The sequence below is a fragment of the Parasteatoda tepidariorum genome, chromosome 5 (assembly GCF_982258835.1).
Source record: "Parasteatoda tepidariorum strain Cologne lab strain chromosome 5, Ptep-v5.0, whole genome shotgun sequence".
Classification (NCBI taxonomy): Eukaryota; Metazoa; Arthropoda; class Arachnida; order Araneae; family Theridiidae; genus Parasteatoda; species Parasteatoda tepidariorum.
The window spans coordinates 92,353,838-92,370,336 of record NC_141759.1 but is presented as its reverse complement, the minus strand read 5'-3'; the positions used below and the strand labels follow the sequence as shown (position 1 = coordinate 92,370,336).

Here is a 16,499-nt window from a genome sequence, read left to right as displayed (position 1 = left end):
TTTTGCAAAAACATTAAAGAACATAAGAATATTATTCAATAAAATTTTAAGTTACTTTGAATTTTCGATTTTCTAGAAATGTACTTTTAAATCGTTACTTTTTTTGTTTAGTACTTGTACTTTTACTTGTACTTTTTACTCGTTTCTTTTTAAAATGAGAACTTTTTACTTTTTACTCGTTACTTTTTTTAAAAATACTTGTACTTTTACTCGTTACTTTTTAAAAGTAACGTTGCCATATATGGTCTATACAAATTCCGCACCCGGCTTGCACATACCACAGTGCTGCTGTTAAATATCCTCTGGTAGACGGATCATGGGTTGGAGTCCCCTTGCCGTGAGGCGAACCGTGGGAGGTTTCCGTGGTTTTCCTCTCCATGTAACTCAAATGAGGGTTAGTTCTATCATAAAGTCCTCCACGACGGCAAATTTTTCCCAATACTCGATCCAGGAGTTCTCTTGTCGTCTGGATTGGGTTCAAAATTACAAGACTACGGAGTTGAACATCGGTAGTCGTAAACCCAAAAGATTGGGCCAGCTGTTTAACGACGGAAAAAATAAAAATAATAAAGAAAATCAAAAGGAAAAGAGTCATGGGGGCTCAGGGGATAGAGGCTTCCAATAAGGTGAACCGGGTTCGAATCCCAGCGATGGCTGGCCAATACAAATTCCACACCCGGCTCGCACCAGCTATAGTGCTGATGTAAAAATATCCGCAGTGGTTCATGAGTTAGAGTCCCCTTGCCGTCAGACTATCGGTGGGTGGTTTTCGTGGTTTTCCTCACCATGTAACGCAAATGCGGGTTAGTTCCTTCAAGAAGTCCTCCACGAGGGCAAACTTTCTCTAAATATTTGATCCCTTGTCTTCTGGATTGGGTTCAAAATTACAAGGCTGCGGAGTTGAACATTAGTAGTCGTGAACTCAAAAAATTGGGCCGGCTGTTAAACGACGGTTATAAAATAAAATAAAAATCGAATGGGTAAACTCAATCGGGGAAAAATTCATAAAAAGAAGTCAGCCATTGGTTTCTGAACCAAACGTCGCCTAATCCACTTATGTTATTCAAAAACACTCGGCCATGACCATAATGTATAACTTAACAGTACTGTTGAATCATGTGAGGATTTGTTGGACAATAGAATAACTCAGTCTACGACCCTTTGATAAAAAAATGATTAAAAAATAGAAGTGATGAAGAGAAAAGTACGTTTGACCCAGTGGCAATTTTTTATCTTCTAGTTTGGCACCTTTTTTATCTATGTTTTCAATGCTTGGCTTGATGACACGGGTTTGGGGGGATCACGCTGAAGGTGGGGCTGGGTCATCGGACTTCAACCATGAAATGCAAAAATGGGCTTTTGTATAGTGGATTAAGCGGAGAAAGCTTTAGACGATTTAAAAGTGGAATTATACGAATTTATTCTTTTCCCATATAGATTGCATTTATATGTGTTATAAGGTTAACTTGATATACTTTTGATGAAAGAGATTACATTTTATGCGCCTTCACATTAGTAACAATTAACGCATTCAATTGGGTACTTGCACTTCAAGAAGAAGACCTTCCATACCCACACATGTGACTTATGACGTCAGCTATTTTTATCAGCAAAACGGTGTATTAAACTTGAGCTAAGTTTCTGTACATAAGTTAGAATGTTAATTAACGATAAGTTAATTGAATACAGTGCCGTATCGCATATCGTATTAGTTGAAATATAATTCTTTCTCGTCTGCTTCTTTTACCTAACTTAGAATTTTCTTTGTTTATGTATTTTATTGTAATCGCAATATATTTTTGTTTTGTGTACGTGGCAATTTCGATGCATAATTAGTTTGTTTATGTTCCACATGACTTCGTGTTAAGTTTCTCTAGTAAAAAGAATTGAAATATTTGAGAAAGAATTTTTGTGAAAGAATATAGAATGTGTCACTTAATAGAATTGATACTTGACGGGATTGGACTACTCGAAATATAATGGAAAGAACTGTTGCTAACGTAAACAAATGCCACGTTTCGACAACCAATCAGGATCAAGATACCCACACTACGTCACTTGCAAGTATCCCATTATTTTTGTTGAGATCTTTCAGCCAACATATAACTAGTGACAAAAAATAAGCGATAGTAAACGGGTGTTTGAAAGCTTGTTATTTGTAAATAATTTAATTAAATTATACCAGTAAAAATTATATATCAGTTGTCGTGTCCTCTACAACTGGTACTTTGGAGATAGACCAGGGTATGGAGTATACTGAGAACCGAGAATAATTGGTTTGCATAAACATGCACAGACTGTTCTTTATTTTTAAAATAACAGCAAAATACGTTATTTTTTCGCTTTTTTTCTGTTATACTTTATGTTTAATAAATATTTGCGCTCCATCATCTATCTATATTTCAATTTAATATTCAAGTTCAACCTTAATATCTATGTATGACGGAAAAAAAAGAAGGTAACATCAAACTTCAGCGAGCTTGAACCTTAATCAGCGTGAAGACGAAATAAAAAATATCTATAATCGATTACGATTAAAAAACACAAAATTTTCAAAACTATCGATAAGGGAAAAGCGGTAGTGTCGAAATTATTATTTTAATAGATGCTTTTATTATCGTTACAGAATGTGAAAGTTAAAACGTTTACTTTTAAAAAGCAACTCTACTACCTCTTTAAATATATTGGATGATTAAAACTTCCGGGTTGGAAGCTTTTCATACGATGTTTTGATTTTTTCTATCTTACTGTTTGTAAAAGAATTAAAGAAATGTTTAAAGACTTAGACTAACTTTTCTGACGCTTAATTAATCTTTTTTTCTTTCTTAACTCTCATCTATTTTTCTCCTCCAGTTAGATTTGGCTCGCACTTCAAAGAATGTTTGAATTTGTTTTAACTCTGAATTACAATGAAAAAATTCCGATGAAAATGTAAATACAAGATGTAGCAATAAATAGCTTTTATTCACGGTTCTTGCTTTTTTCTGTTGTTTAAAGAAGAAAAAAAAACATGCACATGCTGGAATGATGATTATTTAATTATTGGTAATAGAATAAGTAATTATATTTTTTTCTGGCCATTTAATTGAAGGCTATTGGAAAAGAATTAGGACCACCCTGCTTTTTTTTAGAAATAGAGTTATTTTTATATTGTTTTTCCTGGAAGTTTAAAAATGCGGTAAATTATGTGTTAAAAAGATTTTCATAAATTTGACTTTTCAGATTGCAATGAACATTTGAGACGACTGAACGAACAATTAAGTTTTCGAACGAACCTTTAAGTTGAGTTTTTAAGTTTAAGAACCATTTACAGCAAGAACTTTTACCACGACAGAACGAACTTTTAGAATTTCAGAATGAGCTATTACATCGATAGAACAAACTTTTAAAACGATAGAACGAACTCTTAGAATGACGGAACAAACTTTTCCAATGACAGACTAAATATTTAAAACGAAAAAATGTTCTACCACGACAGGCGAACTCTTAGAATTACAGACTAAACTTTTACAACAATAGAACAAACTTTTAAAAAGGCAGAACGAACTTTTGAAACGACGGAACGAACTCTTAAAATAGAGTTTTTTTCATATTGCGTTTTTTCCTAAAAGTTTAAAATGCCGTAAATTATATAATTAAAAAGATTTCCATAAATTTGACCTTTCAGATTGCAATGAATATTTGAGACGACTGAATGAACCTTTAAGTATAACGGAAAGAACTTTTACCACGACAGAACAAACTTTTAGAATTACAGAATGAGCTTTTACAACGATAGAACAAACTTTTAAAATGCAGTGAACATTTGAGACGACTGAACCAAACCCTTAAGTATGACAGATTGAACTTTTACCACGACAGAACGAAGTTTTAGAATTACAGAATGAGCTTTTACAACGATAGAACAAATTTTTAAAATGTAATGAACATTTGAGACGACTGAACAGAACCCTTAAGTATAACAGATAGAGCTTTTACTACGACAGAACGAACTTTTAGAATTTCAGAATGAGCTTTTACATCGATAGAACAAACTTTTAAAACGATAGAACGAACTCTTAGAATGACGGAACAAACTTTTCCAATGACAGACTAAATCTTTAAAACGAAAAAATGAAGCTTTACCACGACAGGCGAACTCTTAGAATTACAGACTAAACTTTTACAACGACAGAACAAATTTTTAAAAAGGCAGAACGAACTTCTGAAACGACAGAACGAACTCTTAAAATAGAGTTTTTTTCACATTGTTTTTTTTTCTGAAAGTTTAAAATGCTATAAATTATATAACTAAAAAGATTTCCATAAATTTGACCTTTCAGATTGCAATGAACATTTGAGACGACTGAACGAACCTTTAAGTATAACAGGAAGAACTTTTACCACGACAAAACGAACTTTTAGAATTACAGAATGAGCTTTTAAAACGATAGAACAAACTATTAAAACGGCAGAACGAACTCTTAAAATGACAGAACAAACTTTTCCAACGACAGAATAAACCTTTAAAACGAAATAATGAAGTTTCAGCACAACAGAATGGAATTTTGAAACGGCAGAATGAACGTTTACAGCGACAGAACGAATTTTCACAACCACAAATTTCCGTAAAATGCTGTTCAAAGGGCTATTTTATTTACACTGCGTTTATCTACATAACAATTTCTTCGATCACATACCTTCGATACTGCTGAAACTAATCAGGTGATTTTCATTTTGTTTTCACGTGTTAATAGATAATTTCTTCAATGTTTTGTTTGAACTTTCATATATTTTTAATTTCCTATTTTTATATGGTTTATAATTTTTTTTCTTCCTATTTATTTCAAAATATACCTATTTCAAAATGAAACTTTGAATCACGTTTCTACTCGAAACTTAACATCGACATATTGTTTTCCTCTACCAGCGCTTTTTCGTTTCTTCAAAACCATGATTCAGTTTCGAAGAGTTTTTCACGAATTCCAGAGACTAATCAAGTATTTCAGACTGTTGTAGTTTAATGTTTTTCTCCACTGAACTTTTTTGTTTCTTCAAAACCCTGATTTAGTAATGAAGATATTTTTTCAAGTTTATATTCCAGACAATAATTTTTTTTTTCAATTTATTTAAAACAATTATATTATATTTATTTATCAAAATATTTATTTCAAATTATACCCATATGCTGAGTTATATATTATGAAATTTAAAACAACGTAGGATAAATGCAATGACTCATTGCAGCTAGTCATTATAAATAGCTTTTAATAATAAAAATATTTCTATTCATGTTTGTTTGTTTTTTTAATTTGCAGACATTTATTTAAAAAAACGAAGTAATTGTAAAGCAATGATTTATTGATATAATGAATAAAAAAATGGTATGGTACTATCTTTGGTAGGATGGTATACCTGACATGGTATTATGACACTAATTGTGTTTTAAAACTTGAAAACACAATTAGAAATAAATACATAAATACTTAAATATTGTGCCACATTTTGGGCCCTCTAATTTATCTATAAATTCTTTTAGTATGGTTGTAGAGTATGTTATAATACAATACCTGACCGAGTTTGAATATTACGGGTTAATATTAAGGGACGATACGGGTTATTTATGTGTATAGCTTTTAAAATGTTAAAGTTTATAAAACAATAAATTAGTAATCTCAATAATACATTTTATTATATTATTTTTCGAATTGAAAAAATAAAATCTCAATAATACATACCTTTTTTTTCATCTCGAAATATATCCGATGCACCGTTCTTCTAATATTTCAGTAAACTTATTGTATTAAATCCTGTACCAGTTTTCCACCGATATTTAACATTTATTCAACAATACGTACTAGACATTGATTTTCTCAATTTTCTATGAAATTAGGATTGCTTCAGTTTAATTACTCTTCGATTTTGATTTGCATAAATGCGAATTTAGTCAATATGAAAGCTAACTTTAGATTACAAATAAATAATTTAAATGTAGGTTGGAAACTTTGAACATCGGAGACCATGAAAAAAAAAATGTAAATAGCGTGGTAAAAACTTAATTAGTTGACTTGATTTGATCTTGAAAAGCGAAACCAACTAGCTTAAATGGCGAAAAATAATATTGACAAAAATTCAGCGGCTTTAAATCTAAAGCCAACAAGAATACACTGACCTTACGTCTCAAACAAGCTTAAAAAAAACTATGTACTCATGCAGAGTTATTTACCGGTAATTCAGTTCATCAGCAACTCATTTAAGAGGAATTATCCTACTGCTGAGTTACATTTTACTCATGTATTGAAAATAATGGTTCTAAACAAGATGGAATTAGTTTTATTCCCATGAGTCAAAAGTTTCAAAGGTTTGTATATTTTAGATGAATTCTGAAAAAAATAACTGATTGAATTGTTTTAATGGTTTTAAGAAACAATGAGACATCCAGCAAATTCTGAAAAGAATGAACTGTGGAATCAAACGGTGTCTCGGGAAAATGGAGCCAAGTGCATACAAATGTTATTGGCACTACATATTTAACTAACCGCTCATTTGAAATAAGTATTGACTAACAAATTTAATCACTTACCACATAAAATTAACACTGTTATTAGTACAGTTTGATGTTTCATAAATAAAGAATTCGATTCATGTCAGTTCAAATAATCGCCAATTGTTTAGTGTTAATTGCTTTTCTCTTCAATACATTGCCAATAACTTTTACAGTACTTTTAAACAGATTTAATACATTTAAATGGCTCTTCTAACAATTTAAAGATAATTAGCAGTCTTTGCAGCTATAAGTCAGCCGATCTGCTAATTTTACTAACATGTAGATGGCATGCGAAAACGAAGAAGCATAACTCTAAAATAGTGGTGACTCGATTAAAAATGTTTCAGCTGCAACAAAAATTCTTATTTATTAAGTTTTTAGATTGTTTTATTAATACTAAATTTTTCAAATTTCCACTTTTTCATATAACCTCTTAGCCATTGTAATACAAAAGAATCTTTGCTCATCTTTGTATTGTACCACAATGTTGCCCAGGGAACGCCAAACGAGGAGGCGAGGCTATTTTATTCTAACTGCTTAAACACTAGGAAGAATATTGGATGATGTACAAAAGGTCAATTTTTTTCTATATTATGAGCATCGACCATTATCTGTAAAATCTACCAATCTTGAAGTTTCGTCATAGTCACTGGGTCTTAGAATAGTTGTTATTTTAGTGTTTAGCAATTAAAATAGTTCCCCAAGAGGGCTGTCAGACACATTTATAAGTAGCCAGAACGTAAGCAACAGCCCCCCGAGGAGTAAAAGAATCGATAATTCCGTACATTCCATGAAAATATATTTTTACAGAGTAGATCTATGAATTCTGCCACAATCAAATAACAATGTAAATAAAAATAAAATATATACAGTAGCATAAATAACTACTGAACACATAATTTTGAGAACCAAAATGCCAAATGAAACTTAGATATTTTAAGGCAAAACAATATGGAACAAAAGCCAAAATGATGTCAGGGTAAATTTTGCTTAGAAACTAAACTTATAATGATAAACTTATCTAGTACTTAAAACTACACATGCATATATGCAAACTGTTCTTTACAAGAATTTTGAATTACCAAGTGCCAAAGGAAGAATTGCATAAATAAACTCCGAAGGGACATAAAGACATGGAAATGACAGAATCGCCAATTTTTTCCCATACTCCTCTAAAAATTTTTTGAAAAGGTGGAATAGTAAAGCAGTTGACTTGAATATTAATTTAATATCTATTAATTTAAATATTTGTTTAAGCTAAACATATTTATTTATTCTTCAGAATGTAAGTTTGATCTACGAATTAAATCTCTTACTTCACTTTTAATTTAAATAAAAATCATGTACATTTTTTGTAAAATTTGACTAAAAGACAAATATTTAATTCATACAAATGCGATAAATTCCTCATAAAATAGGATGAAGGTATAAAAAAAAATGACGAAATTATTTGTATTATAATTTTCGAGAAACGGCAAAAGCATGTGAGGTAAACATCTAATACAACCCACGTAAGAAATTAAAATGGGGCATTTTATTTCATTCATCTTTAAATAAGGCTTTTATAGATAAGAATACTAAATATGCCAACAATCATTTTAAATGAAAATAATGTGGTACTACAGAAGTATATAATATATTTGGTAAGTTTAGCTACGATATGAACTTTTTTGGTAACTAAATAGATTTACCATAAAATGCTCTAGTAATAATTTTAAGTGAACATATTGTTGTACTACTGAGCCATACAATTCTTTTGGAAAGTTTATCTAAAATATGAACTTTTTGTTTACTAAGTAGGCATACCGAAAAGTGTGCAAGCAACAAAGCCAATAATTTTTATTGAAAATAATGTTGTATTACTGTGGCATATAATCCTTTTGGAAAGTTAAGCTTAGATATAAACCTTATGGTTACTAAATAGGCTTACCGAAAAGTGTACAAGCAACAAAAGTCAATATTTTTTTATTGAAAATAGAGTTGTACTATTAAGGAATGCAAAATTTTTGGGAAGTTTAGTGATAATATGAGCTATTTAGTATCAGAAACGCTTGACGTAAAGTGTTCTAGCAATAATTTTAATTGAAAATATGCGGAACTAATGTAGTAGGCAATATTTTTGGCGAGTTTAACAACGATGCGAAATATTTGGTTACTAAATCAGCTGGTTGTAAAACGTACAATTAATAATTATAAATCAATATGATACTACTATGAAATGAAATCCTTTACGGTGAATTTAAATACGATAAGAATTTTTCGATTATTAAATCAGTTTGCCTTAAAATGCACTATTAATAATTTGAATCTGGTAACGACTACTTTGGTACGTAATACTTTCAGTAAGTTTTAAAACAATAATTGCATTTTGGTAATGAAGATTTTGGTTACTAAATTGCCTTACCATTGAAGACACATTTTTCAATGAAGAGAGATATAAAATAAAGTATAAGAAATATGTAGTAAAAATTTAAAAATCTACCATATTAAACTACAATAAGAACAATATTGTCAAATTAATCTAATTGCTATTTCGCTACTTTAAATATATGAAATCATGTTTAGAGTAAAATAAATCTCGACACACTAAGATTTAATATTTCTTATAAGTCCATTATATGAGCTCGTTTTTAATATTAACATAAGTATGAAAATCTAAAGGAAACTGTATTTTATTTACTGTGATTAGATTAAAGAATTAAAGTTGTTTACGAATACTATTTATTTATTTTTTAGTTTGTTTTTTAGTTTCGTGATTCGATTAGTGGAAAGTTTTAAAGGTACATACCGATTCATGAATATATGAGAAACTTTACTATTCCAGTTCGAGATTTTCATTTTAGTTTAAACATTACCTGAAAAGAAAATACTTATTAAACATACATAATCAGCAAAAATATTAGTTTTCAAAATCTTGAAAAAGAAACTGTTGGAAAATTTCAAAAACAAAAAATGCAAGATTCATTTAATTGCTTAAAAGCTTATCCACTTTAAAATGAGCTAATCCAATTGATTGGTAACGGCCCATGAACTATTCCAAATAATTTAGGACTTAATCAAAATGAAATTCAGTTAAAAAAGAATGAATGATTTAAAAGAATCCAAATTGTATCTATGATTTGTGGATAGTTTTGTACTAAATAGAAGAAAAGAATTTATTCTGAAGCAGAAGTTAGAAAAATGAAAATTTAAGATTAATTTAATTGCTTAAAAGTTAACCAATTTTTAAATAAGAAAATCTAATAGAACATCCAAAGCCAATATCCGATTCTAAATATTTTAGGAATTAATAGAAATGATATTGAGGCATCGAAAAACGAAATGATTATAATAAATACACATTGAACAAATGGTGTATTAAAACATTGAACAAAAATATCTAAGGAGCAAAGTAGGAACAGAAATCCAGAGCAACGTAGAGTTCATAAAAGGACATTAAAATGTCCCAAAGACAGGAAACTGAGTAGACTTTGTAAGCAAGGTAAAGAAACCAGTAAAAAACCTTCAACTGGTAAAATATCAAATTTAACCTTTGAAAAAAATCTGGCTCAGTTGTAAAACCATTCAATTTCCAAGTGTACTTGGTAAAAACATAAATCCAAAACAAGAGATTGTAGAAGCATTTCACCTGAAAGAATAAATCATCTTCACAAATAGATGAATACTTTAACCAGAACAGAGAGTAAGAAACCATGGAAATGAAGTACAAAGCGTAGAAAACCATCGTAAAAATAATAGTTTTTAAAATAACTTTGAGTCACAATAAAACTTGTTAAGTTTCAATGGCAGTGTCTCAAATTGAAAAGAAAGATATTTCAGAAAATTATATCGAATAGAATTTAATCATGTGATGGGTTTTCAATATTTTCATTGGTCAAGGCAAATGACGTGATTTTACAATATTCCCATTGGTCAAAAAGAATCAGATGATATTTTGAAATAGACGAAGGAAATATTCAATTACAATTGGTTAGCATGAGCATAAACTATTAATCCTTTTTAAACTAAGTGTTTACTCTATTCGCGATCGCAACGCTCGAGTACGCCGTCTAGCGGGAGCCTGTAAATATCGGACATTAATTTATCACGTTTTCATTTAGTTCCATCGAAGTCATTGACTGAATCAGACGCCATTTTTTAGCAGCAAATAAGAAACAAAATTTCCCTAAGGAAAAGGCCGAAGAACTTGAAAAAAATCTCCAGAATATTAGTAAATCTTTCAGGAACAGAACACGCCAAACATTTGAAGAAAAATTCCTCGATAATGTTTTATTTCTATTATCAACAAACTTGCAACTGATGACTTCCGATTTCGGATACTGTTACAGATGTGTGTATTAAGGTAAAATGCATTTCTTCTGTCTTCAATTCATTACGAATTAAAGTGAAGTCAACATTGCTTTCGTCATTCCAGTGAATAAATATGAATTCAAAACATACAGAATTGTAATAGTTATAGCATATTCTTCTTCGTTATAGAATAGTATATATTTCTGTATCCATATAATTCGGAAAACAACAATAAAAAATTATCCAAGTTACTTGAAATAGTGCCATTTGTGCTGATTCTTAATTAATTTAAATCGTTTTCTTGGTAAGTTTTTTTTAATTTTGAAAGAATAAGTTCAACTATTCTGTTTTTAGCTACATATTCAAATTCATATCAATTATAAAATTTTGCTGTGTAGTATGTTATCTAAAAGTAATGAAGGTATAAACTATGTATCTATTATTTGAGAATAAAGTTTTCAAACAAGGAACTTACCATTTTGGAATTCTCCGGGAATCATAAATCAGGTAAGTGCAATGATTTTTACAATAAAAAATTTGCTTGTAAATATTTTTTTTTCATTTGATGATGGTTCTCTACAGAATGGTTTTTTACGTCTGATTAAGAACTATAAGAATAATAAAAAAAGAAACAATATGAAAGTTTTTATTTCAATGTTAATAATTCTTAAAATCGTTTTTTTTATCCTAAGAATTCTTTATTTTCCGTTTTTTAGTTTATAATTTTTTGATAAAAATTGTTCTCAAAATACTTTTGAAAAATTAAATGGTATAACATTATATGTTTATGTATACTTCTTGTATATTCCAATGTTTGAAATAATATGATTCAGAAAAGTATGGAATAAAAATTCGGTACTTACGACGTATTAACGCCACCGCCGCTACAGATTTGGCGGTTTTTAAGTGCCGCCAATCTACACTTAAAATTTTTGCGACAGTTCATAAAATAAAACACTTTATTTAAAATCAAAATAGTTAATTGGATTTCGGTGGAAAATGAGCCGATATAGAGTTTAGCATAGATTCAAAACAATCATATCGCCATATGAACTCTGATGAATAAGATTCCAAATGAAATAACATTTCCAAAACGTACGTTTGCCAAGATAAAGTTTTATGTTGTGGGAATTGGTACATTTTCGTTTTTTCGGTAAAATATTTCCCTCCTGAAAAAATAAAATTGCATCTTGTTTTGTTTTTGGCAAATCCCAAAGACGAATTTTCGTAGCACTAAAAAATGGTGACAGAAAAGAATTGTTTTTTTGTTTTTGTTTCGTCAGAATTCTTTATTTTACGTTTCTTAGTTTCTAAATAATGATTTTTATTGAAACTTGAAATTTTTTGATAAAAATTGTTGTCAAAAAACGTTTACAAAATTAAATTTCATAAAATTATGAGGCTTATGTATACTTTTTGTTCATTTTAATTTTTGAAGTAATATGATTCTTAAAACTATATAATGTAAAGTTTAAATGGGCCTTTCATGTTATATCATTAAATTTAGTAAAACTATTTCTCGGGCATTAGGTTTTAACTCTTATAAGAATATACATATTTTTTTCTGTTAATGTACAAATATTTTTCCGATGTGTTTTGGATATTCCTTCTCTAATAAAAAGAGATACCATTTTGTTTTCGGTTGTACAAGAAAGAATATCAAGCATTTTTCTTTTTTAAATTTAATAAGCCACATTAAAGAAGGAACGTTACAATGTGTCACGCTACATTAACGACTTCTCCAGAGTAACTGAATGACGGTTCATATGGAAATCGCAGGTAAGCGTCTCATACAACAACGCCCCCTATAGTTCGTTGCGATCGCGAATTGCTTTTACTGTAATATTATATGACAGGGAAAAAACACGAATTCTTCTTAAATCTATATTTTTTTTTAGTTTTAGTTAAAACTGAGATTTTATAATGCTGCAATGTGGATAAAATAAATGTATTATGATTGCCTCTTACAATAATTTACATAAAATTATACCCAGTTATTAATCATTATTAGTGTTAGATAATGTCATAAAATCCTAATTAGGGTAAGATTTGTAAAATGGTTTATAGCATTTAGTCGTATAAAATATTTTTGAAAAGGTGGAATAGTAAAGCAATTGACTTAAATACTAATTTAATATATATTAATTTAAATATTTGCTCAATCTAAGGATATTTATATATTTTTCCGAATGACATTTGATCTACGAATTAAATCTCTTACATCATTTTAATTTAAATAAAAATTATGTACATTTTTTGTAGAATTTAATCAAAAGACTTGAACAACTAATTCATTAACAAATGCGATAAAATCATCACTAAACAGGATTAAGGTATAAATTAAAAAGATGACTAAATTTTTTGTCTTATAATTTAATTTTTGAGCAACGACATAAGCTTGTTAAGTAAGCATCCAATCCAAGCCACTTTAAAATTAAAATGAGGCATATTTTATTCCTGTTATAGCTAAGAATACAAAATATGCTAACAATAATTTTAATTAAAAATGATGCGGTACTACAAAAGTATACAATACTTTCGGCAAGTTTAGCTACGATATCAACTAATTTGTTGTTAAATAGATTTACCATAAAATGTACTAGTAATAATTTTAAGTGAAAATAATGTAGTACTACTGTGACATACAATCCTTTTTGCAAGTTTATAACTAGGATATAAACCTTATGGTTACTAAATAGGCTTGCCAAAAAGTGCACAAGCAACAAAAGTCAATATTTTTTATTGAAAAGAACGTTGTACTAATGTAGAATACAAACTTTTTGGCTAGTTTAGTGATAAAATGAACATTTTGGTATCAAAAATGCAATAATTTCAATTGAAAATCTGTGGTACTAATGAGATATACAATATTTTTGGCAAGTTCAACTACGATGTGAAATATTTGGGTACTAAATCAGATTGCCGAAAAAGGTACTATTAATAATTGTAATTTAATATGTTACTACTATGATATAAAATCCTCTTTGAGAAAAATTTAAGAGACCCTAATCTAACCCAGCAGTTTTGGTAAAAGACTTGATAGATAACCAGTTGATGTAGTAATTGCTATACTAAACCAATAAGTATGCTTCCTAATCAAATCAAATGTATGCAATATGTATGCTTCCTAATATGTAATCTTCCAAATCAAAATTGAATATTCTAATTGGTGAGCAAATATGTCAAAAAAAGAGAAAGTAACTGTTCAAAAAATATTTCGACCTAAATTGAATTTCCCGTATCAGTAGCTATATATATTTTGGTCTCTTAAATATATTTAGATTTGCGGCCAAATATCTCATTCTGAATCATATGTCGGGTGACTACGTATTAATAGATGAATTACAGATGTTATACCAAATATCTCTACTTAAACCAAATATTACTTTGACAATTTCGAAAAGAACACTTAGACAAAAAACATGTGACCTTAGTGCATCGTATTATAAACTGAAATGTATTACCGCCTTCTTTTTTCTACCACGCCTTACGTAGCAGAAAAGTGGGAACACTTCAATCACTTGACGATTTTTAAAAAAAATCCTGGTTCAGGATTTACTATTAAATTGTATACAAACTGTAGCTTTCGGAGCGAAAGTGATTGCTGATTTGAAATTAGTGACGCTATAGTAATTGAAACCGTTCAAAAATTTTAAGGCAGCAGAAAAAAAATTTTTTCACCAGTGTTGTCATCTTCTCTTTAGCTTCTAAATATTCCAGTTTGAAAATAGAATTGAAATTTGAGTTGATACATTTGCAAATCCTGAACTATTTGAGATAATGTAACCTAGCATGATATTTGATTGATATTTTCTCTTTTTTTACATTAATTTTTTTTGACTTCACATTACAGAGATTTAAAAAATGCAAAAGTCATAATTTAATTTTTGTCAAATTGCTCAACTTGAATCTTTGACTTTAAACTAAAAGGAAATCGCCTTAAGATTGTATTACGTCTCTCAATTATTCCTTATCAAGCAAACACCTATGTATGCACTACGCATCATTGACACAATGTCATATTATTTTTTCCTTATCAACCTACACAATTTTACCTATATTATCAGAACACGGTTAATTGTTTCGTTATTCATTATCAAGGTTTCATCCACGTATCAACGGCATAAAACACTGTAATACGATTTCTCAGCTTATATGCATCATTAAATAACGATTATATTACTTATTATTGATTCCTTATTTAGATTCCCTTAATCATTCAACGAAGGTTACATTACTTCTAATTTATTCCTCATCAAGCAAATATCAGCACATAAACGACATTCAAACATGATTCTAACGTTTCAAGCATAACCTATGTATCTATCTTTTATTACTTCTAATTTATTTCTTATTAGCATTCACTTAGTTATCCACATAATTTAATATAGTTAATGTTACTTCTCATTTATTCTTCATCAGCATTCACCTACTTATCTATATAATTCAAATACGGTTAACATAACTTTTCAGTTATTCCTTATTGGCATTCACCTACTTATTTGCATAATTAAAATAGGGTTAACATTACTTCTAATTTATTCTTTATCGGCATTTATCTACTTTTCTACATAATTCAAATAGGATTAACATTGCTTCTCCTTTATTCCCAATTAGCATTCACCTACTTATCTATATAATTCAAATACTGTCAACAAAACTTTTTATTTATTCCTTGTCGGCATTCACTTACTTATCTGCGCAGTTCAAATAGAATTAACATTGCTTCTCATTTATTCTTCAAAAGCATTCACCTACTTATCTATATAATTTAACTAGGCTTAACATTACTTCCTACTAAACCTTATCGACATTCACCTACTTATTCATATAATCCAAATACGTTTAACATTACTTCATATTTATTCCCATCAGCATTCACTTACGTATCTACATAATTCAAATATGATTAACATTACTTCTCATTTATTCCCAATTAGCATTCACCTACAAATCTATATAATTCAAATACGGTTAACATTACTTCCTATTTAAACCTTATCGGTATTCACCTACTTATCTCCATGATTCAAATACGGTTAACATTACTTCGAATTTATTCATTTTCAGCATTCACTTACTTATATACATAATTCAAAAACGGTTATTATTACTTCTCCCTTATTCCTTATCGGTATTTACCTACTTATCAACGTAATTCTGATACGGTTAACATTACTTCTTATTTAAACCTTATAAGCATTCACCTACTTATCAACATAATTCAAATAGGGATAGAATTACTTCTAATTTAAACTTTATCAGCATTCATCAACTATTCCCATAATTCAAATACGGTTAAGATTACTTTTCATTTATTCAAACATCATGAAACAAAAAGCTACGTATCTACAACATTGATATAAGCCAAAGCAAATAATGCGAGACATTATCAAGATTTAATAGTGTTGACAGCTATTCGAGACAACGTAAGAGCCCTAATAGCTCTTATCTAAGATGCTGAAACTCTTTAAGTGGGAAGAATTGAGTTGCTCTCGCGCTTCCAAAAGATCTATTTAAGGATGTAGATATATTCCGCTGATGTTCCCCTCTTAGGACAGGCTATTTTCTACAGATAGGGGTGGGATCGGTACTTGTCCCGATTTCTTTCTTAAGATAAATGATTCTTTCGTTTGTCGCCTGCAAAAATAGAAGAATACAACCAATCGATAGCCACTGTCTG

General features: G+C 29.3%; 1 protein-coding gene across 2 annotated transcripts in view; it reads right to left on the bottom strand.

The window, feature by feature from the left end:
* The window catches only part of LOC107450466 (PP2C-like domain-containing protein CG9801), a 154,555-nt gene that overhangs the window by 97,790 nt on the left and 40,266 nt on the right, over positions 1-16,499 (bottom strand). The window contains exon 2 of one of the 2 annotated variants that reach the window (XM_071185117.2): positions 9,315-9,381. In XM_071185117.2, coding sequence (XP_071041218.2) covers positions 9,315-9,364 — 50 coding nt within the window. In that variant the 5' untranslated portion in view covers positions 9,365-9,381. Of the gene's footprint in view, positions 1-9,314; positions 9,382-16,499 lie in introns of those variants that run through there. The other variant, XM_087164525.1, reaches the window with a different exon arrangement.